General features: G+C 39.9%; 2 protein-coding genes across 2 annotated transcripts; one reads left to right on the top strand and one right to left on the bottom strand.

Annotated features, from left to right (window-relative positions):
* Positions 1-1873: 1873 nt before the first annotated feature.
* LOC145405019 (uncharacterized) lies at positions 1874-13447 on the bottom strand. The gene is made up of 10 exons (XM_080276519.1): positions 13356-13447; positions 12613-12765; positions 11401-11559; positions 10748-10888; positions 9296-9498; positions 8259-8331; positions 4801-4879; positions 4348-4483; positions 3757-3984; positions 1874-3333 (listed from the first exon to the last, which is right to left on the bottom strand). Exons 1-10 carry the CDS (start codon positions 13428-13430, stop codon positions 2016-2018), a joined length of 2565 nt encoding a protein of 854 aa, XP_080132645.1. The 5' UTR covers positions 13431-13447; the 3' UTR covers positions 1874-2015.
* Positions 13448-13966: 519 nt separating this feature from the next.
* On the top strand, positions 13967-15641 carry LOC145405072 (small integral membrane protein 13). Its single transcript, XM_080276577.1, has 2 exons — positions 13967-14118; positions 15463-15641. The coding sequence occupies exons 1-2, from the start codon at positions 14040-14042 to the stop codon at positions 15603-15605; spliced, it is 222 nt and encodes a 73-aa protein (XP_080132703.1). The 5' UTR covers positions 13967-14039; the 3' UTR covers positions 15606-15641.
* Positions 15642-24396: the final 8755 nt, after the last annotated feature.

Genomic DNA, 24396 nt, shown 5'->3' with positions numbered 1-24396 from the left:
AAAATTCTGGCTGTTACCACATTACGTATAATGAAGAACATACAAGTATGAATGATATTATTATTGAAATATGGCATATAATACACTAAACAGCATCCTGTAATTCAAAATATAAATCATAGTTGTAATGATCAGGACTACAATAACCTAGACTTAGGCCTTCCCATGCCCCAGGCCCTCCAGGACTACCAGAGGAGTAACAGGGCAGTGGCTCATGTTGTTTTAGTGTTTGTGTTTTTTCTGACTGTACAGTCCCAAAAATCAAATAAGACATGTGGTGAATGAAACAAATAATAGATATTACAAACTTTGTGGCTAATCCTCATGAGGACAGGGACCTACACAGGTACTGTATTCTCTTATGGTAACCACAGAATTATTTTATTCAGCCAAGGCAAACACCCTACCTTTGAAAGGATTAAGGATAAATAATACATTAACAAAAATAAATAAAACATGAACAAATAGGAGGATGGTGGGTGCCTAAGTGAAGAGGATATGTTTCACATAGATTAAAATGTCCTTTATGTGTTGGTATGTTAGCAATATACCACCTTATGTGTGACCGGCATATCTATCCTACAGTAATTTTGATTCAGTCTCCCCACTACTTCTCTATCTCGAAGAATCAATAATTTTATAATCATAAAACAGACAGGAATGTCCATTACATATGGAACTTCCATATAACTCCTTTGGTAAAATGACATAATTACAGCATGTTCTATTTCATTCATGCTAACACCTGATGATTTTGTTCCATTTCAAAGCTGTCTCATACTGAAGGGGTTAACCATAAACAATGTGAATTTTAAAATGGCTGTATGAATCACTTAAATCATGGGCTTACTACACAGTAGAGTATTCCAGGCTTTGTTTTCATATTATTACTTTAGGATGTAACATATGCTTCAGCAATGGAGGCTCCCTTAACACCTCTTCCTTACTTTTTTTTATTATTTATTTATTTAATTTTTCCCACAGGACATTAAACATCTGATGATTGTAACAACTCTAGTATTCTATCTTGGTTAAAAGCAGGCAATTTTATGCAGCTGACATTACGTCATAGGAGCCTAAGAGCCTAATTTGTGTATTAATGCAATGTATTTTGATTTAAAGATGTAAGTTATATGCAGGAGGGCACTGGTATGCTATACTAAAATATATTCTTGAAAGGAGGAGGGGCTAGAGAGCCAATAAAATAACAGCCCATGGCATTTTGAATTTACATATTCAAATTGGATAGACTAAAGTATCTATAATTAAATAAAAAATATCTGCAACAAAAATGTACAGACACAAATATGTAAGCAAATGATGCCTTGAGGTCCTGTACAATTGGATACAGTAAATACATGGTCAAAATTCTACTCTTTCCTCATATATATAAGGCAAAAATGGTGATCCCTTTATGGTATAAGGAGTCACTAAATCAGGAACACTCATTTAATAGAATTCTTAAGAACTATGAATGTCTGACCTGAAAATATAGGACTGTACTAGTAAAATGAAATATATTTGAGGAATACATGTGTCTAGCAAGTGATTATCATGTTGAAGTAATATGTTCATTCTTAATCATTTCCAACTCTCACTACAATATTTTATCTTAGAAGTATCTGAAGACATAGCATAAATTTCAAGAATACTGTTGTGGTAATTGTTGCTGTAATCCCAGGCTCACCTGGATGTGAAGTCAGTGGACTGCAGGAATTTGGCCACTTCAGCCATGCACTCCAAGAGCTCTATGTCGAGATTATGTTGAAGGATTGTCTATGTTGTGGTGTGGTGCATGGTGTGGTATGGTGTGGGAACTGCATTGCAGTGTGTGCATTGTGGATTAATTCTGAGTTATAGTTTGTGCTGGTACTGAAACAGTGAAGGGTGATGGCCATGTGGCAGTCTGGATAAACAAACTCATGTCTCTCTGAGAAGAGGTGGTTTACCTGGCCTTAGTGAAGAGCTCTGTGTCTGCAGTAGACCAATCATGAACTACCTATGATGATAAGTATTTATGTACAGTCAGTTCCAGCACCCATAGAGGCACCTGTGGTTCCATCCAGCAGTTCCCTGAGGGCTGGTGGAAGATCAACTCTGTCCACTCCATCCCTCCCATCCTTCCTCCACAGACTAAACCCATCCTTGCCATTCTTCCCATCCCTTTTCTTCCACAGATTGAACCCTTCTTTCCGACCACTGCCTCCATTGTCACTTCTGCTACTGCTCTTATTCCCTGCCTTACCTACATCACTCTGCCAGGCTTGAAGTGCGGCATCAAGCTTGTCATCATCGCTGTCATAGTCACTTAAGTCTAGGTTGAAGCTTATGTCATCTTCACTCTCATAGTTTCTCTCATTTCTGTAGCAATTCTCACTGCCTTCTTCATCACCAGCTTCCTTGTCACTGCTTATGGAATGACTTTGACTTTCCTTCTGAGGTTCTTTGGTATATGTATGCTTGCCAATGATACTGTCAGAATTATGCTCAGAGGGGCTTTCACTTGTGCTGTTATTGCTTATTGCATTTTCCAATTCCCCAACAGTTTGTGTTCGTATTTCCATTTTCTTCTCTGATATATCTTTTGCATCACCTGCTTGTCTTACTTCCTCATGCAACATACCCTCCTCATCCTCTTGCTCCTCTTTCACTTCTCCAGCTCTTTCCTCTACACTGTCCATCATCTCTCCTTCCACCCTCTCCACCTCTGCTTTCTTCCTGGCCCTGCCTGCCTCTCGTCTCACTTCTCTGATGTACAAATCCAACTGATCAATTGGAACTATCTCTTCCAGCTCATCACTGGGATTTACAGTTGTCTGAAAGTCTCCTGGGTTGATGGAATCTCTCACTGCATGTTTAGATTCTCGTGAAGCAGTGTGAGGCTGTTCTAAAGAGGCTTCATCCCTCTTAGAACCATTTGATTTTCTCTGTGAAGCTGCCTCTCTTGGAACACTTTGTCTAATATAACCATTAACCTCCAGTGGTCCTTGAAAAACCACTGATATTTCCTCATTGCTTCCATTCTTGCTGCTTGTAACTGAGGCACTTATATTTGTGGTGGTGGGTGGCATTCTATGGCTTTTTGGAGTCTCAGAAGCATCTCTGTGGCTCCCTGTGCTCACTGGAAGAGATTCATGAATATTAGTGTTATACGAGATGTTTGGAGGACTGGGAAGATTCGAGTTGCCTGCAGTTATGCTATTACAGTGTGAGGTAGCATCATGTGTGTTAGCTTTACTTCCATTAAGATTACTCCTGCTGTATTCAGGAGATATAGGTTCTGTTACCTCATTTTTCTTGTTATTAACAATGTCTGCTGTGTTTCCTGTACAACTGTCATGTTGATCATTTTTAGGGGTATTTCCAATACCTGTATTATCAACTTCAGTGCTTTTACTGGTACCGTCACTCTCACTCCCATTCTTTATTTTTCTGCTCTTGGTAATCTCATCTTCCTCACTTTCCTCTGGTATATTACTCCTTGCCCTAACTTTACCATCCCTTATACATCTATCACTGCCTGTTCCATCTCCAGCATTCCCATTTCTCATAGTTTCAACTCCATCACTTTCCTTCCCATTTGTAATAACAACACAACCATTCTCCCCTTTTCTATTCTCTCCTTTGCCTTCGTCTCCTCTTCCATTCTCTGCTCTCTTTTCTTCTCTTCTTCCTTTCTCCCCTCTTCCTTCCCCTCCTTTTCTTCTCTCCACTGTCCCATCCCTTCCTCTTTTCTCCTCCTCAATGCACCCTAACAACTTTGCAAGCCTGGGGTCATTTAGTACCGGTATATCATCACCCTTGAACCTGGTGGGTCCAGATGGTGGTGTATATCCATCCATGAGTGCAAGTGAGGCCAGATGCAGCCCCACACCTGCTCCACTCTGCCCTGCCCCTGGAGTAAGTGGAGGGGACTCACTGGCCTCCGATCCTCCGCCTGTGGATAGTCGACGTTCCAGTTCGGACACCCGGCCAACCAACACCCTGATAAATATTCATACATGTATTCGGTTTGTTATTTGTATTCTGATGAAGCCATAAAGGAAATTATTAACCTCTTTAATATGATGCTGTCTTTTTCTTATTTTTTTCCTTGTTATTTCTAGACTGCTATACAGCATTTTATTCTGATTATAAAAGTCCAATTTAATGAAAGGGTTAGTTAAGGCTATATCTAACTCCTTAAAAGATCCCATCTAAAGTATCATCAGACTGAGGGGGTTAATATAGGCCATGTATCACATCTCAGTGAAGAAAGTAAACATACCATCACAAATTTCCTAACCTCATTTGATTAGTTTATATATCCCAGGACACACAACAGCCTTACCCCTGTGGAAGACTCACTTGTTAGCTGAACGCTGTGTTCTGAGAGCACGTGACCGCTGGTTGAGTGCATCTACCAATGCCACACACAGGCTTTTCAGGTCACCCTCTGCTGCCCCACCCACCTCACCATGGTACTCCTGCAGTAGCTCACTCACTGGGGCAATAGTGGAGTTTAAAAACATTAGATCATAGCTTTTTTTATGTTCTTATTTATTACACAAAGTCCAAAGTAAATTACATTTTCACCACCTGAGGAAAGGACATGGTAGACTCCAGAAACAAGAAAAGAGGATACATGAAAATGAGACAAATATTAACAGTCTTCTCAGGAAAGTAGGCCACAAAATCATTGCACATTATTCAAGTCCCTGGACTCAGCTCTATTATGCAGGCCATAATGACACAGTAACAAAATGTCAATAAACAAGAGGTGTTCCATTACAGTAAAAGCTATAGTGTAGTGAGTCTCACCTTGCTTTGGTGTAACAATTAGGGTGTCTGAGGCACCCAGCTTGAGGGAGCCCTGGGACCGACACTTCTCGAGGGCTGCCTGGAGTGCAACAAAATAGTCGACTTTACTACATCCTGATTCACTCTCATCTTAAATGTTGGGACCAATTGCCTAGCCCCGGGCTCCTACGCTCCTCATGGGGCAATGTAGGATTGGATGATGGATGGATGGACTACATCCTGTTGTGTCATAAGCAGAACAACTTATCCTAAAAAGTACAGCAAAGCTTGGCCTAAAAGAGAGAAAATGTACTAAACATGTTATAATGTTATTAAGCACTATATTTTTCTGGTAAAGTCAAGTGCATCTGGCAAAAAAATGAATAACACACCAACAACACAATCTCTAAGCATGTGATGCTGTTTCACTGCATTGGTCCACCATGCCTCCTGGTGATGAGCTGAGTCAGTGCTGAGTGCTGTTTGTGTGACAGTCTGTGATGCTGCCTGCTTGCGTGCTGTTGACAACGCACAGAGGTGTCCCTCTTCAACATCACTCTGCCATTGATCTTCCCACAACATACTGCACCCATCACATACAACACAAGATTTTCCATGCATCCTTCAAATATCATTTCCACAGAATACCGTATTGTACTGTCTATCTATCCATTGCCAGATGCCTCAATCCCATAAGGGTCGCCACAAACAAACTGCCTCATGTCGCCTTGTCCAATGCCATTTTGCTGCCCTGCTCCCAGCTCACATCCCCCTCTCTCATACACCTCTCCACTCCATCCCTCCATCTCATCCTCAGCCTCCCCCTCTCTCCCCCCCCCTCCACCTCACTCACATACACTCTCCTTGTTAGTCTCTCGCTCTCCATCCACTCCACATGGCCAAACCACCACGGTGTAGTTCTCCTAACGTTTTCTATCACGTCCACATCCACACCACAATGCTCCTTCACATCCTCATTTGTCAGTCTGCCTTTCCATTTAACTCCACATGTTCCTCTCAAACAACTCATTTCCACAGCTCTCACTCTTGACTTGTGTCCTTCAAACAAGGTTCAGGCATCACTTCTTTACGTTAGGGTTTGTATCACAATATTGTCATGCAGCAACATTTTGACTTCCATGCTCACATCCCTGTTCCTTATCACTGCTTTCAAAGAACCGAACCTTTCTTCTCTGCTGTACCCTTTCAGGCACTTCACCCTCTAAACTTCCATCCTTACTCATCACACTATCCAAGAACTTAAACACACTCACATTTTCCATTTCCTCCTCATCCAGCCTCGCTGTACATTCAGTGGCTTCATTTCTCTGGAAGATCATAACTTTGCTCTTCCCTACATTCACCTTTATATTCTGTTTCTTATATACACTCCCAAACTCATCCACCAAGCCTTGCAGTTCCCCTTTATCTTCACTTAACAATACAGAATCATCTGCAAACAACAGTGGAAGGAGTTTCCAAACACTGCCCTCTCTCATTAGGGTCGCTCCAACTTCCACCGCCATACCATGCACTTCTTTTATAACCCTATACATATACAGACTGAACAACCATGGGGACATGACACATCCCTGTTTCCATCCAACATTCAAATAGAAATATTCACTCAGTTCACTATCCATGTGCACTGCAACCTTAGTACCCTCATACATACTCTTCATGGGATTCAACAACTTCCCATTTACTCCATATTGTATATGAGTATTCTTAATACTCTCCACAATCCTTGTCCATCCACCCTGTCACGTGCTTTCTCCAAGTCCATGACGGACACATACTACCTCTTTCCCTTCTCTAGAAACTTTTCCACTAGTCCTAAAAATGAATATCTGATCTACACAACCTCTTTCCTACCTAAAACCTCCCTGTGCTTCTCCAACTAATTCCTGTTATTTCCCTTACTCTGTCAATACGTATCCTACCATATACTTTTCCTATTACAATAAGAAGACAAATGCTCCTATGATTACCACACACTTCTTTTCCCCTTTTCCTTTGTCCTGGAGGATTGGAATACCTTACTTCCAATCCTCTCTCGGACGTGGAAGCACACTCAGATGGCTCTCAGCCATGGAAGCAAATAATTCCAGGGAAAATCAAAGAAGTACTGCCTGAAGGCCTCCCAATCAGTGGCTCCAAAGTGCTACAACCAACGTTGCTTTGAAGGGTCCATAGGCTGTAATGGAGCAACAAGACAGGTTAAGGTGGTAAGGTTGTGATCGGAGGAGCCCTACAGAAAGAAAAGATTAACAGCATAAGCAGAAGAATTAGTTGTAAGGAAGAGGTCAAGTATGTTGGAACTCTCTCCAAGGCGGTCAGGGATACGGCTATGGTGCTGTTCAAGTTGTTCTAGGTTGTTAAGGATAGAAAAGATGTAGGCTTGTTCACCAGGTGCATTAGTGAAAGGAGAGGAGAGCCAAAGATGGTGGTGAACACTGAAATCTCCTAAAATGGAAATTTCAGAAACATGAAATGGACAGAAGGTGTTCCATCTTCGAAGTAAGACAGTCGATGAATTTTTCATAGTCAGCAGAATTAAAGGATAAGTAAACAGCACAGATACAGTCAGTCAGAGAATGACAGGAAAGCCGAAGCCAGAGAGTAGAGAAATCAGAAGATTCAAGTTCAGGAATGCAACAGCATGATACTTCTTCGCGTGCATATGCACAACAGCCATTTTTGGCTTTGAAATGAGTACAGTATAGTCAAAGTAGGAGGATACAGAGAAGGGTTTGCTATCAGTCGCCTCAGACAGCCGAGTCTCAGTCAGGAAGAGAAGGTGAGGTTTTGAGGAGGAGAGATGGTGCTCAACAGAGAGAAAGTTAGATGAAGGGCCGCAAATATTGCAGAAATGAAGAAGTGAGTCAGACAGTCGTTCCAGGCATCTGGGTCGTCACCAGGAGAGGGGTAGATGGTGGGGGCATTTATGGTCTATCCCCCCCCCCCCAGAGACTCCGAGGCTTGATGTTGAGACGCCATTTTGCTAATACTGAATAGGAAATGTAGTGTGTAATGTGCATGTAGTTTGGTGTTGACAGTAAGAGGAACCTGTACTGGAGAGCATGCTGGCCTACTCTCTGTGTTACTAAAACACTGAAAAAGTTCAACAAAGGGGGATGGTCAGGAGCTAGTCCTGAAGGCTGATGAAACAGGAGTTCCATCTCTCCCTGTCATCAGCTTTCCATTCTCCTTGGGAGTACTGCCCTGCTTGACTGGTGCTGGTGCTACAGTCTACTCCCTGTTGATTTCTTCCTCTCTTCTCACCTCCCTTCTTCTCCCAGCCATGCCCTAGCCACTTATACACGCATTGCTTCTCATTCTCTATGTTCAACAATTCCTAAAAGTGTTCTACTGTACTTTTGATAATTCAAACCTGAAGTGACAGGATACATAAAGTTGGCTGGATTCAAGAAAATTAATGAGATTGCACACAAAATGACTGATTATGTTGAAAGTACCTTGTACTTCGTAGTATTACTCTTAGCAAGCGCAGCTTCCTCCTCTGCCTGCTTCACTCGCTGCTGCAGGTATCTGGAAATAGGAATGTACAGTTAGTTTACTTATTACACTTTCAGGGTCACAAATATTGTTAACAAAAAAGAACCTCAGATAAGGCATATTGGTTACTCTATTTGACCTGAAAGCATGAAATGACTGGCAAAAGAGTATAAGAGTAATTAACAAAGTTTGCTAATTTCTGGGCAAGTGTCTCCACAAACTATCATGGCACCCAGTAAGTGAGATTATATTAGCCCCTTCAGTCTGATGACATGTTTATTTTGTTCCCACCTGAATGTCTTTTGTACTGAAGGGATTAAAACATGCTACTGTATACTGTTTTGAATTCCTCCCTTTTAAAAACTCTCCTGAGCTTAATAAAAGACTCTGAAATAGCAAGAATAAAATAAGAATGGAGTCAATGGACTGAAGGGGTTAATGTTATAATAAGCCAGCATAATGAACTATGGCTGAATTTTGCAGCATAATGGCAGGTCATATGGTGCAAACTGGGTTGACAGGACAGTGAATTCCATATTATAAATGGCCTTACTACTCACCCTTCTTGTACCACATGTTTTCATAAACTAATATTATATACTAAACTTTCACCCAGGGGTCAATTAAATTTGTGGACTATAACAACCTAGCCATTATCGAAACTTTTACCAATGCCCTTACCAAAGTTGTTCTGATCTTTTCTCAGTAATTATAGCATCAGAGTCAGTCTACCATTGCTTAAAAGCCTGGCATATTCTCAGTACTGTATTTACAGGCAGTCCTCTTTATATGCAAGGAATATGTCCTACATCTAAAATATTAATTATCAACTAGAAATTAAGAGAAATACCGGGTAGCAAATTAGCAATAAATGTACCAATGAAGCTTTTAACATAGAGTTTTTCACTATATCACCGTGGACTTCACTGCAAATAAAAATGTAAAAAATGCAGCATATTCCAAGGACTTTTTGTACTGTACCCCAAGTTGTCCTGACCTGTTCTCAGTAATTATGGCATCAAGGTCAATCATCCTGCGCATGTGGTGTGCGGGTGAAGCAGGAGCTGATGGTGCAGATGAGAGGACGGTAGTAAGGATGTGGTTGAGGCGGTGGAGCTTGTGTGAGGCTGCATCCAGTTCTCGCACCAGCTCCTCTCGCTCCTCGACCAAGCCACGCACATCACCCTCCAATGCCTGGCACTGAGGGATGGAAGGTTTACACATTTCAAAAGTGAGTTGTTAATGGGCTGAGTTTGTTGGATAAATATTTGCCCTCATACAAACATTCCTCACTTACCATTTTAATATATAAAAGCAAAATACAGTAAACTCGCATATATCCCAGGTTTGTCAGTCACCATCTTCTAATTCATGGTACTCTTCCAGCCAAACTGTGACCGCTTCATACATCGCAGTAACCAATCTGACAGCCATGGTCACTGTCCCAAGTGACTTATTTCCCAGGAGTTTTCCAGGTCGTGGAATTGTTTACACTTGTCACAGCCAGAAGCCAATCATATTCAAGCAATACAAGCCAGTCACAGTGCTTCCCACCCATGCCTGGTGGTGAGTGGGTGCACTAGTCCACCCTGTTGTTCCTGCTACTAACACATCTGCCTTGAACTGAGAGGCCACAGTGTGCCTCAAGCCTTGGAACCCCTCCCCCTCCCCCATCCACTTGAGCTTTGTTGTCAGTCAGAGTCAAGTAAGATCCTTACAATAATGTTCATTCCCATTAAATACATGAATTACATACTGTCTGGAAAGGACGTTAATATTCGGTGGTGACTTGTCGGGTGTAGGTATGGTAGTAAAGGGCAACTTTGGTGAGAAGTCAGAATCTTAAGCTATGTTATTTATAATTCACGGAATTTCTAAGCCACAGTAGGTCTTAAGACTAAAAAAAATTGCAAATTACCCGAGCTGACTTAGATGATGAACGAAAATGACTGTACTATTGTAGCTACATGAAACAAATGAGGAGTTAAAGGCACAATTCTGCCTTTACAGCAACTCTGCAGTGAATCACTGAACAACTTCAAGTGTACATGCTCATTCATTAGTACCATTATGATGAAGTAACTTAATGTTCCTTTCACTATGAAAGATCTCTCTTAAGATGTATAGAACTGCGTAATGGCAGCAAGAATTAAAAGAAAACAAAATCAAGGGAGAACTTATCTCCTCTACTCTGGTCAACACCACATTATTTTACTTGACACTGGAAAAATCTCCCAAGGTGGGGAGTTAATGGAGATTGTTTGTAATCCATTTATAATCGATTCTCAACCACAGTCTCTTCTACAGTTGAAGTAAATCATACGAAGGTGGGAAGAATACTAACATACTGCATAATAAGAAGGCCATTATTGTAGTCACAGGGTTACAAGAGAACTATAACAATAACTTTTTAAAAGTTAACTCTAAATTATTTATATCTGAACCCCACCTTAACACTGAGCTGCTCCATCTGGGAAATGAACTGCTCCCTCTGCTGCTGAGCCAGTGCAGGAGGTGCCACCAGGGCCCCATGACTTCCCTCTCCTCGACCCCGCCCGCTGCGCCAACGTTCCACCTCCTCACGCAACACCTGGCCATGTATAGGAGAGATGAGTCAGGAATAAGAAATCTGTTATTTCTTGGATTTTTATACACATCCTCACTCATGTCTTCCATTGTCCCTGTCTGAATACAGAGGAAAAGTGAGGGATAAAAAATTTTTCTTTCTCCTTGTTTCACATACATTTTACTTTCCCTATTCTATGGCTAAATTCTTAAGAATGAGGAGAGTACACTGTTAATATCCAGTAACATTTAACCTATAGCCACTTCTTCAGTTTATTGGCATGCATAAACCACTAAACCTTCCACTAATAGTATGGATGGATGGTGTGGAGGAATACATGAAGAAGGGAAGGGGGCTTGAAGTTGTAAAGTAGTACAGTAATGCTATGTGATGATGAAGGCTTGGTGGGGTGTTGACAGTGGCCACCCAGGATGAACTCTGAGGCTGTTTCACTATTTCAATGGCCTGAAACTCTAAAGAGAAATTAAATAAATGGGTATCACTGCACACCCACCCCTCCTTTCACCCAGACAGACCTTAATGTCGGCCTGAGCATCGTGAAGGCGACACCTGAGTTGTGTTGCATCTTGACGGAGAGATCGGTTCTCCTCCTTGGCTCGGGACAGCAACTGGGCCAGTGTGTCCTCAGACCCACTCACCATTGCAGACCGGCTTGGTTCAGGATATGCAATGACCTTGGAGTGTAAGCAAAAAGTATCATCATGACTATTATCACCACACTTTTTCCACCTAAAAAAAGGTAGGTTCCAGAAATATGCATAACCTGCACGTCCCTTGAAATACTGTAGGCCATACAATCATTCATACATTCTCAAGCCCCTGCAATCCTAGCACCACAAATGAAATATAATAAAACCTACATATTTATATATTACAACAAAAACAGAAATTCAAACATTACTCTATGGTAATTACAAATACAGAATGGAGCATCTGACAATAAATGGGAGATGGTCCCCAGGATTATGCTTACAATGAATTACTGCAATGAAAACTTAATAACGTATATCCATTGCATTCAATAAAAATACAGTACCAGTATTCACACAGTCATCTTTCCTGAGCAGGAAACTCAGTCACAAGGCAAAGTTCAACTCACAGTTACCCTGCCCTAAGGTGGGAAAGGAGGTCCGGATGATGATGATGATTATACTACTGGGATTTCTCTTTCCCAGTAGTGTCCACCAACTGTTTGAAAGTACTGTAATAAGCTTGTTTAATGTGTGGTGTTGGTTCCACTACAGTACACTCTCAATTATCCATCGTTACAATATCTGGCCTGATGCAATGTTGGGCACTGATGGTTCAGCTCTATTAAAGCAATATCTGGCAAAATTATGCAATATCCAGTGCTGAAATGGGACATAACTAGCAGTTTTATGCAATATCTGGCATTAAGACGTATCTACCAGCTTGTGTAGGTAGCCAACCGGCACTGTATTATTGTACTGTATCATTACTGTATTGTATTTTATGCTTAGTTTACCCAAAATTGTATTTTATGCTTAGTTTACCCAATATCTGGCTTGATGCTGAATGTTGAGTCAATGGGGGGTAATATACAATATCTGGCATTTTGCTTTATTCGGCAAAAGGCTTGGCTGAATTATGCTTTATAACTGAGAGTTCACTCTATGTGGAAACATCAGGTGTACTATGGCCAGTTTCAAAATGGGATCCCTTAAGAGAAAGCATGACATTATTTTACTGACTGAATGATTAAGCACCTTAGGCCGTGGTGAGAGTGTGGGGTGGTGGAGGGGCCCCTGTTCAGCCAGGGTGCGGAACTTGTCTCGTTCTCGCTGGCACTCCTGCAGCTCCCCCCGCAGGATGCCCACTGCAGCACTCTTGCTCTCCACTGCACGCCGCAACACTCCAACCTTATGCAAATGAGAGAATAGGAGAAAATAAATTTATAAAAAGTCAGTTATATATTTTCCCACCCTTAATAAACATTTACTATGAAACTTACATTCAATATATACAAAAAAATATTAACAAATTTTAAGGGAAAAAAACTGGAGAAAGTTGCATTCAATATATACGAAATGACAATAAATTTTAGGGGAAAAAAAAAGTAATTTGGAATACTTACAAGATTAATGAATGTGTAACCTGTTGCAAACTGAAGGTACGATATGAATGGAAGAAAAAGACCTGTGAGAACTAACAGTTTAACTTATCACATTCCAAAACTTCTCAGTTGAATAAACCAGCATGGTAGCGGCATTACTTAATAGAGTATGTTAGGTGTTATTTTGAGTTAAATAACTGGTGCCTATGATGTGCATCCATACATGTGTAGGCCTAATGGATGGTAAAATCACTCCTCTGTTCTTTACATTATTCTGCTAAACGTCTGTTATTCAATTATAAGTGACTCATTTAATTATGAATAAGGTAGCTACTTTGTACAATACAGGTATTATAAAATATGCACTCCGCTGGGTTGAAGACATTTCTAACCTACCTCATTTCGAAGATTTTCTAATTCTTCCTCTGGAGTGACAATCTGTAGTTGGCGTGGCCGAGTTCTACCACTCATAATGTTGAATTTTTATTTCAAACACTTCCCTCTTACGCGATACTGCATTGTCAGCTGTTGACATCTGCCAGCTGGTAGTGTCGTCTGCTGCTGATCTGTCAGGGATTAGCATTATAAATATTTAGTGCCTTTAAACATAAGTTGGTTAGGATTTATTGTGTTTCTGTGATGTATATAAATATCTCTTACAATACTAATGTATAAATGTAATATATTTCACATTTAATGTACTTTGCTTTTTTTTTTTTAATTGGCTTATCTTCCCTTCCGGATTGATAATAAATGTTAAAGTACATATAATTTCATGTAATGTAACTGATATTTTCCCGTGATATCATTACATAGATCTATCTGTTTAGTTAGCATTAAAGAGTGTTCTCACTGTAAGTAATCCAGTTATTACACCTGACGGAAGACGGGATATTGAGGCGGCTTGAGCCTTGAAGTTGAAGTTGTGGTGACCCTCTCGTCAGGTCAAGAGTTGCTTTTGGCTAAAGTTGTCCTACTCTCACAAGATGACCGATTATCTTGAAGCGTGAGGTCTGCTGGACACATTCCGGAAAGCGAAATTTATATGAGCAGTGAAGGGACTGTGTGAGGGGGAACATAATGGATATAAAGGAGCTGTTGATAGGCTGGGTGACCTTCCTGGCCTCACTTGTCCTCGTTATTGCCTTTGTGGCTGGTGGTAAGTCCCTCTGATTGCATACCCTGCCACCTGTTAATTTTTTTTTATTGAGTACAGAGTCATCAGTAATTTCTTTTTCCTTTCATATGGAGTGTTTATTGTTCCCTGTATACCGGTAAAGCTTTAACTTAATTATGTTAGCTTTTGGTGGTAGGTGGTGCTGCGTACTTCATCCTTCACCTTTATCATACTGGTACTTTCTCTGTGTCTGCACACCTCTCTGCCTATTTCTGCCATCATTCCTGTCACTTTTTATTACAGTTTCCATTTCAGGTGGCTTTACATTGAGGGACAAACCCAATGGTTTCCTGTAAACCAGGAAACCATTTACAGCACTGGATGGTAACCATATAACCACCCCATATCTGTTCCTCATGTGTCAGCAAGTGGGTTGGCAGAGGGTTAGTGCCTCTCCCTGTAAAACAACTACAGTATATAACTCAAAGTCAAACTGCCACCGTCTGACTTTAGGTAGATAGATATTAACCTTAGAGTAATATTTAACAGAAGCCACAACTGGAATGATAGTTTTTATTTTTCTCTTCATATTTTACCATTTGGTGACAGTTTTCTTCTATGGCACTTACAAATTAATACTAGTCACCCCTGTGGGCGTCTTTAATACCCCTAGTGCTTAGGGGTCATTTGCAGCAGAAGCATCATAGAAGAAAAGTGTTACGAAGGAATGACCTAAAAACAGAAAACACTTCAGAATTAAATTCCAGTTGTGGCCCTCTGCCAAATATTCTCCAGGTGAGCCCATTTGTGTCTGGCTGTCTCATCATGTAGGTGTAGGGTTCTGCTGTAATGCCACCATATTTTGACTTGAAACCTTAAAGTACCGGTATGTATAATGGCTATAGTTTTATTCATGCTACCACTAGACAATTGTTTTAATCTTGGAGTGGTAGGAATAATAATATCTTATATTCATCAATTTCCTTTTTTTTTTTTTTTTTTTTTTTTTTTTTTTAGTGCAGCTGTAGTTATAGTTCCTTCAATAACCTCTTCCTTATGAAACCTCTTCCTAATCTGAATACAGTAGTCTGGAGGCAGCAAGAATGAAATGGAAAAGAAAGGTGTCATTGTTATAAAGAGAAAGGGTTAAATAGACAACCAGATATACATTTCCAGTTTTGATGAATGTACAGTAGCTGTATGTTCTCACCTAAACAAGTGAGACACATTTAACCTGGTATAAATGTTTTTAAAAAATTATATTTTAGGATTTGCTTGAACACAGTAAAAGTGTCTGATGCTAGAAAAAAAAAAAAAAAGGCATTAATATACAGCCAGCGGGTTAAAGCAGACTACTGTATATGTAATTAAACTGCACTCCATTAGGATGGTATTTGGTGTGGTGGCTGTTTTTGTCCCGGTTCCGGTTTGTACGTGAGCTGCTGGGCAACAACCAGGAGGGTGGGGCAGTGGCAGACGAGGTGAGGCAGCCACGCCCTCGAGCTGTACGCAGGGTCCGCAGGGAATGACCCACACTGCACACTCATCACTGCTGGCCACCTGCACTCCTCTGAGGGTAATTAACCAACTGTTATAGTCAAAAGTATGTAAATTATGTGTAATTATAGGTCAAAAGGTTGGTAGTGGGAAGTGCAGTACGTTATATACAGTAAATTGACAATGCTAGTTTGATATATTAATGTTATAATCAGGAAGGTACTTTATATACTGGAATATACCAAGAGATTGCACTGAAAATACAGATTAGCAGTAGTGACCATACTTACAAGAGTGCATCACAGTGCTTGTATTGAAATAAAATGTTTTTGTTTGAACATGACATACTCAAGCCACATGAATTCAGTGATGTTGAAGAAAACTATACCTTATGTTCACTTCTAATACCTGGGATTAATAAGCTGTTCATCATTTACATATCTTTAGTATTATCGAACCACATTTCATTTTTTGAACTTAAACTGATGTGCAGTGCATCCTTGAATGTGAGGCCTGGAGGGGCTAGGCTTACAGTGGAAAGAAAGATGGGTATGGGGTGTATTGGTGTTGTGTTGAGGAGGGGAAGATTGAGATGGTTGGGGCATGTGCAGATAGGGGATGGCAGTTGGATGCTGAAGGGCATGTGCAGAGTATAGGGGATGACAGTTGGGTGCAGAATGTGATAAGTGTAAACAATGGGGGTAGGGTTGTGAGAGGCAGACTGAGAAGACCTAGGTTGAGGTCCTAGAGTGTGACCTCACCGATAAGGGACTGAAATAGGGAGGCTGCTAGAGATCAAGTGGCTTGGAGAGCTGCCATTAGGTGACGAAGCCTGACCTATGCAAGCATGCTGGAGTCTATAAACAAAGCGAAACTGAGCGATACAGACGTGAACTAAGGTTTAGTCAGTTTCATTGGGCAGTGTTTACAGGTTCTGCTTATGTATTTTCATTTTCCTGTTTTTGATTTATCATTATCATAGCCCTGTTTCCCCATAATTCATGGGGTGGGAGGATCCAATAATTGGAACTGTGGACACAAAAGTAGAAGCATCCTACTCACCCCTCAGAAATACAGCAGTAGGAAATTAAATTAGGCTAGGATGAATGAAACTGAAGGTACAGATGTTGACTCTATATATACCCACTGACATGGAGACTGGCTGGGAAACTTGGAGATGCAGATCCCATTATTTCTGGATATAGACAGTTAACAGGTGGAGTTGCATGTCCCATTATTTGGAGTTTGGGGCATTTGAAAATTGGAGTTGCAGGTCCCAGTATTTGGAGATTGTTTTAGTTTGTCTTTTCATTCTTGCAACAAATTATGCAGTCTAGAAAGGATGCTCTAGATTTACCATTTCAAAACAGAATGCACTTATTGTAACATTTGTTAACAGGATGCTATAGTTATAACATTTCTAAACAACCTGCTCTCATATTAACACTTCTTCATAACTTATCCCTGTCTAACCCTAATCAGTTCATCCTGCCCTAACAACAAATCCATCCTAACACTACCTTAATTGGTCCATCCTAACCTAGCCCTATTCAGTCCATCCTAACTTAACCTTAATTAATCCCTATTAACCCAATTCAGCCCAATCAAACCAAACCTGAATAACCTTAATTAGTCTAACCTAACCATACTGGACCTAACCTATTAAGCCTAGCCTAATCCAATCCACCAAAGCCATTGTAGCTCCTGTCTTGTATTCTTACTGTGCAAGGAGTGTGATGGGATGGGGGAGCAGAGTTATTGTTATGTTATTGTGGAAGGTTGTATTTTGCCATCAGGTTTTTTTGTTATTCCTCAGATCCTATATTACTCCATCCTTAGATGGGAAAAGAGATGTGGATGATAATGATAATGACGTTGATGTACTTTGTAGGTCAGTGATTGTCATTGCCAACCATTTCAGCTTGACGATATCTATTCAGTTTTATTCTTGTGCAGGTGTGGTCAGGAATATCACTCCACCCTCTTATTGAACAATTTTGAGACACCCAATATTCTGAAAAATTTATTGGGTTCAGAAGATTGCACACCAGTTTTCAGAAGTTGTTGCTCACTGTTTCATTGTTTGTTATAAGGAAGTGGATCAGTATTAGTGTCCACTATAGTATGGTAACCACTTTATGATTTTATTTAACACTGAGCAATCTGTCTCAGAGTGAAGGGGTAGGAAGCAGTCTCTGTTACACTCCTTCACTATTACTTTGCTGCTGGAGAGAGACACCTTCATGTGGTGGCACTGATATAACTTGGTTGTGGAATTCTCCAATTATACAAACATCCCCTAACTCCCTCCCTGTCCTATGACTGGAGGATGATGGCTGCAAGGGAAGGGAAACTTCATCCTGCAGTCCACTGGGTTCATATTCAGATGGCCCTAGGGTTGCAGCTACTACTGTTAACCCTTTGAGCATGGGGATTCCCCCTCCCCCCCCCAGGTGATTCTGTTCAGACTGGGATAGACTTCATGAACTGGAATGATTAGATATTAATAAACCCTTTTAATATAAGTGGCCTTTGCTAAGATTAAAGCAATTGTCTAGCAGCAGCAAAAATAAAACTACCATACAAAGGAAATCACCTGGATTCAGTTAAAAGGAAAGACCTTTCCATCATCATCATCCAGACCTCCTTTCCCACCCAAGGGCAGGGTGAGGAGTAGCAATGTCCAGACCTTTCCAAAGCTGAGTAAAGTACAGTAGTCACGTGGTAGGGAAAAAAAGAAATCCGTAGGGTGAAGGGGTCATAAGAGGGCAGTGTACCAACATAGGCAGGTACAGTTGCGGCCAGGTTTTCCTTCCCACCCTGGTATCTCTAACCTGTAACTATGGCACCGTTACACACAATCTTGGAACATAAGGCCGACATAATATGACTGCATAGCATTTGCCAGCAGCCAACACTGCATACATTTATGGTATGTGTATGACAGTGTCATACCTACAGGCTTGATATAGCAGAGAGGGAAGGAATACCTGGCCGCAACTGTACATCACATATATATATATATTTTTTTCCTGATAACTTTATGCTATTGTATTTTGGGAACTCATATTGAAAGGGTTAATGGAGACTTTCTATTCTGTCACAACAAGAAGTCCTTTTGAAGCAGAATACCTGTTCTGGTAGTATCGTCTGGAGGTGCCAGGAGTAACATAGATAAAAATCATGATATTGAAGGAATTAGTTACGAGCTGGAAACGTGCATGACTTAACCTATTGTCAGTAGTGCAAAAATCCATTTTTACTGGTGAAAATAAGTTACTTTTTTCTTTCTAGCATATTTTAGATTTTTATATATTTTCTGATTTATTTATTTACCATACATTCTCATGGCCAAGGTTTCTGTTAATCATGATAATTTTCCATATTTAGCATTTTTGGCAATAACCAAAACAAAATGCAGAGTATAGTAAGACCTCTGTAAGTTCGACTTTAGGGGCTTAAGCCTGTCAGACTTATCTGTGTCCACCTGATCCCAAAGGGGAATTAGAACCTTTTTGTAAAAAAAAATTTTTGTTGCAAAAGCACTTAAACCCCTCCTAGGCATCTATTTTTTAGGAGATTTTTTTTTTTTTTTTTTTTTCCTCCTAATAGAATGGTTACATCATCATCATCATCATCATCTAGACCTCCTTGCCTGCCCTATGGTGGGATAAGGAGACAAATAACAAAGTGACAGGAAAATATGGTACAGATACAAGCAAGCTGGTATTGTGTCTTACATAAGGAACTTTCTGTCTTAAGGAAGTCTTACAATATGTATGTGTAATTTACAGCCAGAATATTAAAATTGCCATCTGTTCATGTATGTCATATACTGTACTGAAAATGATAAAAGTTCATTTTTAACCTTGTGCTTGCCTATGGAGCATCATAAAGAGATACGTAGTTACTTTGATGAACATGGGGAATTTCGGGTATTGTACTGAGTTTGTGTAATCATTGAGCATCAGAAGTTTTATTTGATATTTTATTGTAATCTGATCCCTGGAATCATGGAATTATTTTAATTTTTATATTTGTATTGTACCAGTATTTCATGTTAGCTTTGTTGCTCAGGAATTGCAGTGTATTCTTACCTCATTGTTGTAACCATCAAGCAGGGTATTACCAGTAATTGCACTTCACAGTGGATAATGCAGGGTGGTCTGTATATTGTACTTCCCTGACACCAGCCCATGTTATCATGTGTGTTGCAGAGATGACTTAGCTGCATCATGAAATTAGTATCCTTTATTTATTTATTTATTTATATTTTTCAGTAAATTACCAAAGAATTGCTTTTTCAAGTTCCATTAATACCTATAGAGCTAAATTTTGTCAGCTCCCAGAAGTAAAGTACTAGTTGTATGGAAACAATTGTGATAATTTGGAATACAGGGTCCGGTAGTAGTAGTAGTTGTTCTCTAGGCCAGGTTATAACAAGGGCTTATTGTAATCAACCAAGCACTTGGTGGATGTTGTATAAAAGCAGACCATAAAGCATGAAAAGATTATGTGAAGCAGGAAATGATGCATGGTAGATACAATTGTATAAAAGCAGACACCATAAAGTAATGATAAGATTAGGGAAAGTAGAGAAAGTGATGCTAGATACCATATACAGTACACAACTTATGCACACTGAGCTCTTCCTCCAACACAAAAATTCACCAGCTGAGTTGTAAAGAGGGTGCAGTATAATGATCATCCTGTATTAAGCATGCAAGTGTGATTGTTAGGTTATTGCTGTACTGTTTATCGTGTACTGCATTGTTTTATACTTACGTATTTAATTTTTGTGAATAATTTGTGCATTTCTGTTAATTGTGGTAGTGTTGTGTATGGCAGAAGTGTGTAATTAAGCCATATGCTTTATATTTTATACCAAATATAATGTACCTGGTGGTAGGTGGGGGCGCCCACCATCCACTCATTCGATGTAGTGCTGCACTCAGGTGGCTGCCCTCTCCTTTCGTCCTTTCTTCTTTCCTTCCTTCCTTTTATGTTGTTCTTTCCTTCATTTTTTCCTCTTCCTTCTGTTTATGGGTGACTCTACACTGAGTGACAAGCCGAATGGTTGCCTGTACACCAGGGAACCATTTACTACGCCAGGTGGTAACCATATAACCAAACTATGGCTCCTGGTGGTTTAGTGGGTAATTAAGGTGCTCCAACTGGATTTAGCCTGTGTTGGTTCATATCCAAGGGCTAGTTGGGGTTTATTGCTTGTGTAATGCCACACAGGGATGAGTGAGGCTGGTCACTTTTGTTTTAAATGTCAGAACCAACTCGCCTAGCCCCTGGGTCCTATGCTCCTCATGGGGCAACACAAGTTTAGATAATGTATATGTATATATAATGTACATGTGTTTGTTAGTTTTTTCACTGGTGTATTATGAAGTGAAATTTTTTATTGTAATTTGAAAATCATTTTTTTTCTGGTGATGTCATGCATAGAATAGCCCAGTCAGTGTGACAGCCTTGCATAGATTTGATCACCAAAGGGTGACAGGATGCTATTTGATAAATTGATTACCAGGGGAAGTAGGCAGGTCATCTACCCGTAAGTCCAGAGTAAAGAGAAAGCACAGTAGGTTAAAGATCCATTACTGTTTAAAAGCTGATTTGCTGCTTCTCCCAGTTCACAGTAGTAGCTGAATGAAAAGAATTGTGATATTTTTTTTTAAATGTTCTTAATCTATAATGAGAACTGCTTGTCTGTGTCTCTGTTTAGGTATGTGAGGAGCAGTGTATATACTGTAAGTCTTGTACCACCCTCACCATATGTCACACCCACCGTTTTTTTGGTAATATTATTTTTAAGTGTGGTATATTTAATGCCATGGGATTTGTACACAGTGGCGATTAATTTAGCCTTTTCATCCAGTGACGTGTTTTTCATTTTATTCTTAGCTTCACAAGATTTTGTCTTAAAAAACTTTATTTCCTTCATTTTCCTGTTCAGAGTATGAAGGCCTTCCTAAGCTGAACAAAAATTGTCTGGAGGTAGCAAGAAGGAATTGTCAAACATGTCACTGGATTGAATGGCTAACAGGTTTTACAGAGTATCTGCGCAGCCCAGATGGCCATAGTTGTATGAGAAAGTTGGAGTCCAACAATGCTGTGTCCCAATAAACAGTAGTGAAGGTTTACTGTAGCTGAAGTTTACTGGAGTGCAAGTTTCAGGTGTACTTTTATATGGATATTCATTTTAGTCATTACCATATACAGTATGTTAATAGTAATTTTTTAGTAGCTGTAGTTAGCTAGTTAGTTAACACTAGCAAATGTCACTTTACTGAATAGTAATAGGGTATCAAGGCCCTTGATAAAAGTTCATCCTATATTGTGTATGGATATGTACACTAATTTTATTCAGTTAATATAGCAGTAAGGAGCTGTGAATGATTTTAGACATGGTGCACTGTATTAATGATAATTATCCCAGTCTTACCAATATTGTCAGGTTTGGAGAAGTAGTTATAACTTCCAGATGATAACAGTATAGTTAAACTGTGTTGTGTATATTTTCAGCTTTTGTCTGTAAGAAGTTGTAGTTTGTTTCGTCTTTTGTCTTCGATTTAACCAACGGATCTCTGTATAATAATTTTGTATTTTGAATATAAGCGAGGGAAGTTGTAAGTGCTTTACACAATAGCCATAGGATCCACTTCTGTTCTTGTATCTGAAAGGCAGAGAAAAGGATAGAGGGAGGAGAATTACCTAAGAGGGAGTGTTGAGGAGAGAGAAGTAAGTACGGTATTTAGGAACAGAAATTTTTTTGTAGAAAGAAGAAAGTGAAGAGGAGGAAAGGAGAGGGAGACAGAGGAAGAGTATAGGAATAATGAAGAGAAAGAGAGAAGGGAAAGTGGATACATGATGTCCTTAGAACTGAACAATTTAGTCATCAAAATAAGTATGAATATCGCTCCTTTAGTTACGTATAAGTGAACCACAAGGCTGTAATTACACGTGTGTCTCATACTCATTGTAAATACTTGATGAAAGCTTAAATATTGTACAGTTTGTGATACAAGAGGGGAATTGTATTTTTGTAAGCAGTGGGGCATTGGGGTAGCTGTAAGATCACCTCTTGTTGTGGTGGCTTTTTTAATGTAGGAATGCAAAAACCCAGGTCTAGGTATGTGAATCTGGAAATACAGGAATATTTGATGGGTACGCTATCTGCTTAAAATAGGTAGAAATTTATTATGCGTGATTTAGTTATTTTTCTGGTGATTATTAAGACATGTTTTTTATTATAGGATGAAGAACAATTGATTTTCTGTTGATTAATAAACTTTATAATGAAGTACACTTGCCAGTTGCTATATTAGCATTTTTGTCTTAGGAAAAACAGATGTGTATCTGTTAAATGTTTTAGAGTACTACAATGCATTTCAGCGTGTACCAAGATGATATGATCCCCTTTATCCTTATTGGTTGAGGAAGCTCCCTAACATCGTTTCCTAGTGATTTGTGTTGCTTATTACTCCATGCTGTCCCGTTGTGCATTACAAAAATCTTTCAAACATTGCCATACCATACTCTGCATAAGTAATGTACAATAGGATATTAATCAGTCTTATCCAAAAATAAATAACTAAGGAAGAGGTGCAAGAGAGCCTCCTTACCCAACAAGAATACAGGCCATAGAGTAGTTTGATTGTGTACTTGGAGGAATTCAACCTTAGATATTTTGTACCATACTAGTTGCTGCAATTTTGTACGCCTGTTCAAATGGTTGATGTTGATTCTGACGACTTGTTCAGAATAAATAACATTTTTGTTTTTACTGGTTCATTACATCTCCTCCACCCTCTGACATCGTCATTATTATTATTCGCACATGAAGTGGACTGTGGTCAGATCTTGAAACAAGGAGGAAGAACATACAAAAGTGGTAGAACTATCCAGTGAATGCTCAGTGAAATGGACCACATAATAATTAACTCATTTTAGTTCAGCTACCACCATATTATTATATTTGTCTATGGAGTGTCCCCTTATCATGTGAGGATTAATGCTAAATAAATAATGAAATACTTTGTTGCTGATGTTGCTCAACCTCAGTCTGTCTGGCCCAGCAGACCTATTGTCCACAGGTACTTAGGGAGCTGGATGGCTCAGTGGTTGAGCACTGGACTTAAGATCACGAGGTCGAGAGTTCACGCCTCACCCAGGTAGATGCCTTTGCTGGGAGGGTAAGCACTCTCCTGTGACCTTAGCAGGGCTAAATGTTCTATCCAGGTGTAGCTTGGGGGAATAATCCCTTATCCACAGGTAAGCAATTTATGTAAGATCAACCTATAGGATCCTTATAACTTTGATGTTGTGTCTGTATATTAGTACAGTTTTTAAAGGCTCAAACATGCTTACAGACATCGACTTTAGTCCCCTAATGGTGGCTCCATGCAGCTCAATCTCTGGCAACTTCCCTATTCAGTCCCTTATCTCTGTGGTCACAATGACCTCATCCCAGGTTTTTTACTGTCACCTCTTGCAACTCTACCACTAACGTTAACACTTTTCATCCTCTGCACCCAACTATCATCCCCCATCCTCACCACTTCAACCTACCTCTCCTCATCACAACACCAATACACTCCAGTCCCATCCTACCTCTCACCTCCTCCATAAACCTAGATCCCCCAGGCATGAATTTTGCATTGCTTGATTATGTGGGTTTGGCACGTGTCATCTGTGATTCACCCAACCCACATTTAAGAACGTTGGGTCTGGTTAGAACTTGGATGGGTGACTGCCTGGGAACACCAGATGCTGTTGGCATCCCTATGTGTCAAGTGGGGTTGGTGGAGGATT

This window comes from Coenobita brevimanus, chromosome 65 (assembly GCF_032717465.1).
Source record: "Coenobita brevimanus isolate Jiangsu-jjx chromosome 65, ASM3271746v2, whole genome shotgun sequence".
Lineage (NCBI taxonomy): Eukaryota > Metazoa > Arthropoda > Malacostraca > Decapoda > Coenobitidae > Coenobita > Coenobita brevimanus.
This window is presented reverse-complemented; position numbering and strand designations above follow the sequence as displayed.

What these genes read in the sequence shown, in the direction of transcription:
- LOC145405019 (XM_080276519.1), bottom strand. Translation starts at nt 13,430, where the DNA reads ATGAGTGGTAGAACTCGGCCACGCCAACTACAGATTGTCACTCCAGAG. An exon ending in CACTCTCACCACGGCCTAAG is followed by an intron (nt 11,560 to 12,612) that starts GTGCTTAATCAT and finishes TTACACTCCAAG; the next exon opens with GTCATTGCATATCCTGAACC. An exon ending in TGGAGCAGCTCAGTGTTAAG is followed by an intron (nt 9,499 to 10,747) that starts GTGGGGTTCAGA and finishes TCCATCCCTCAG; the next exon opens with TGCCAGGCATTGGAGGGTGA.
- LOC145405072 (XM_080276577.1), top strand. Translation starts at nt 14,040, where the DNA reads ATGGATATAAAGGAGCTGTTGATAGGCTGGGTGACCTTCCTGGCCTCA. An exon ending in TATTGCCTTTGTGGCTGGTG is followed by an intron (nt 14,119 to 15,462) that starts GTAAGTCCCTCT and finishes GCACTCCATTAG; the next exon opens with GATGGTATTTGGTGTGGTGG.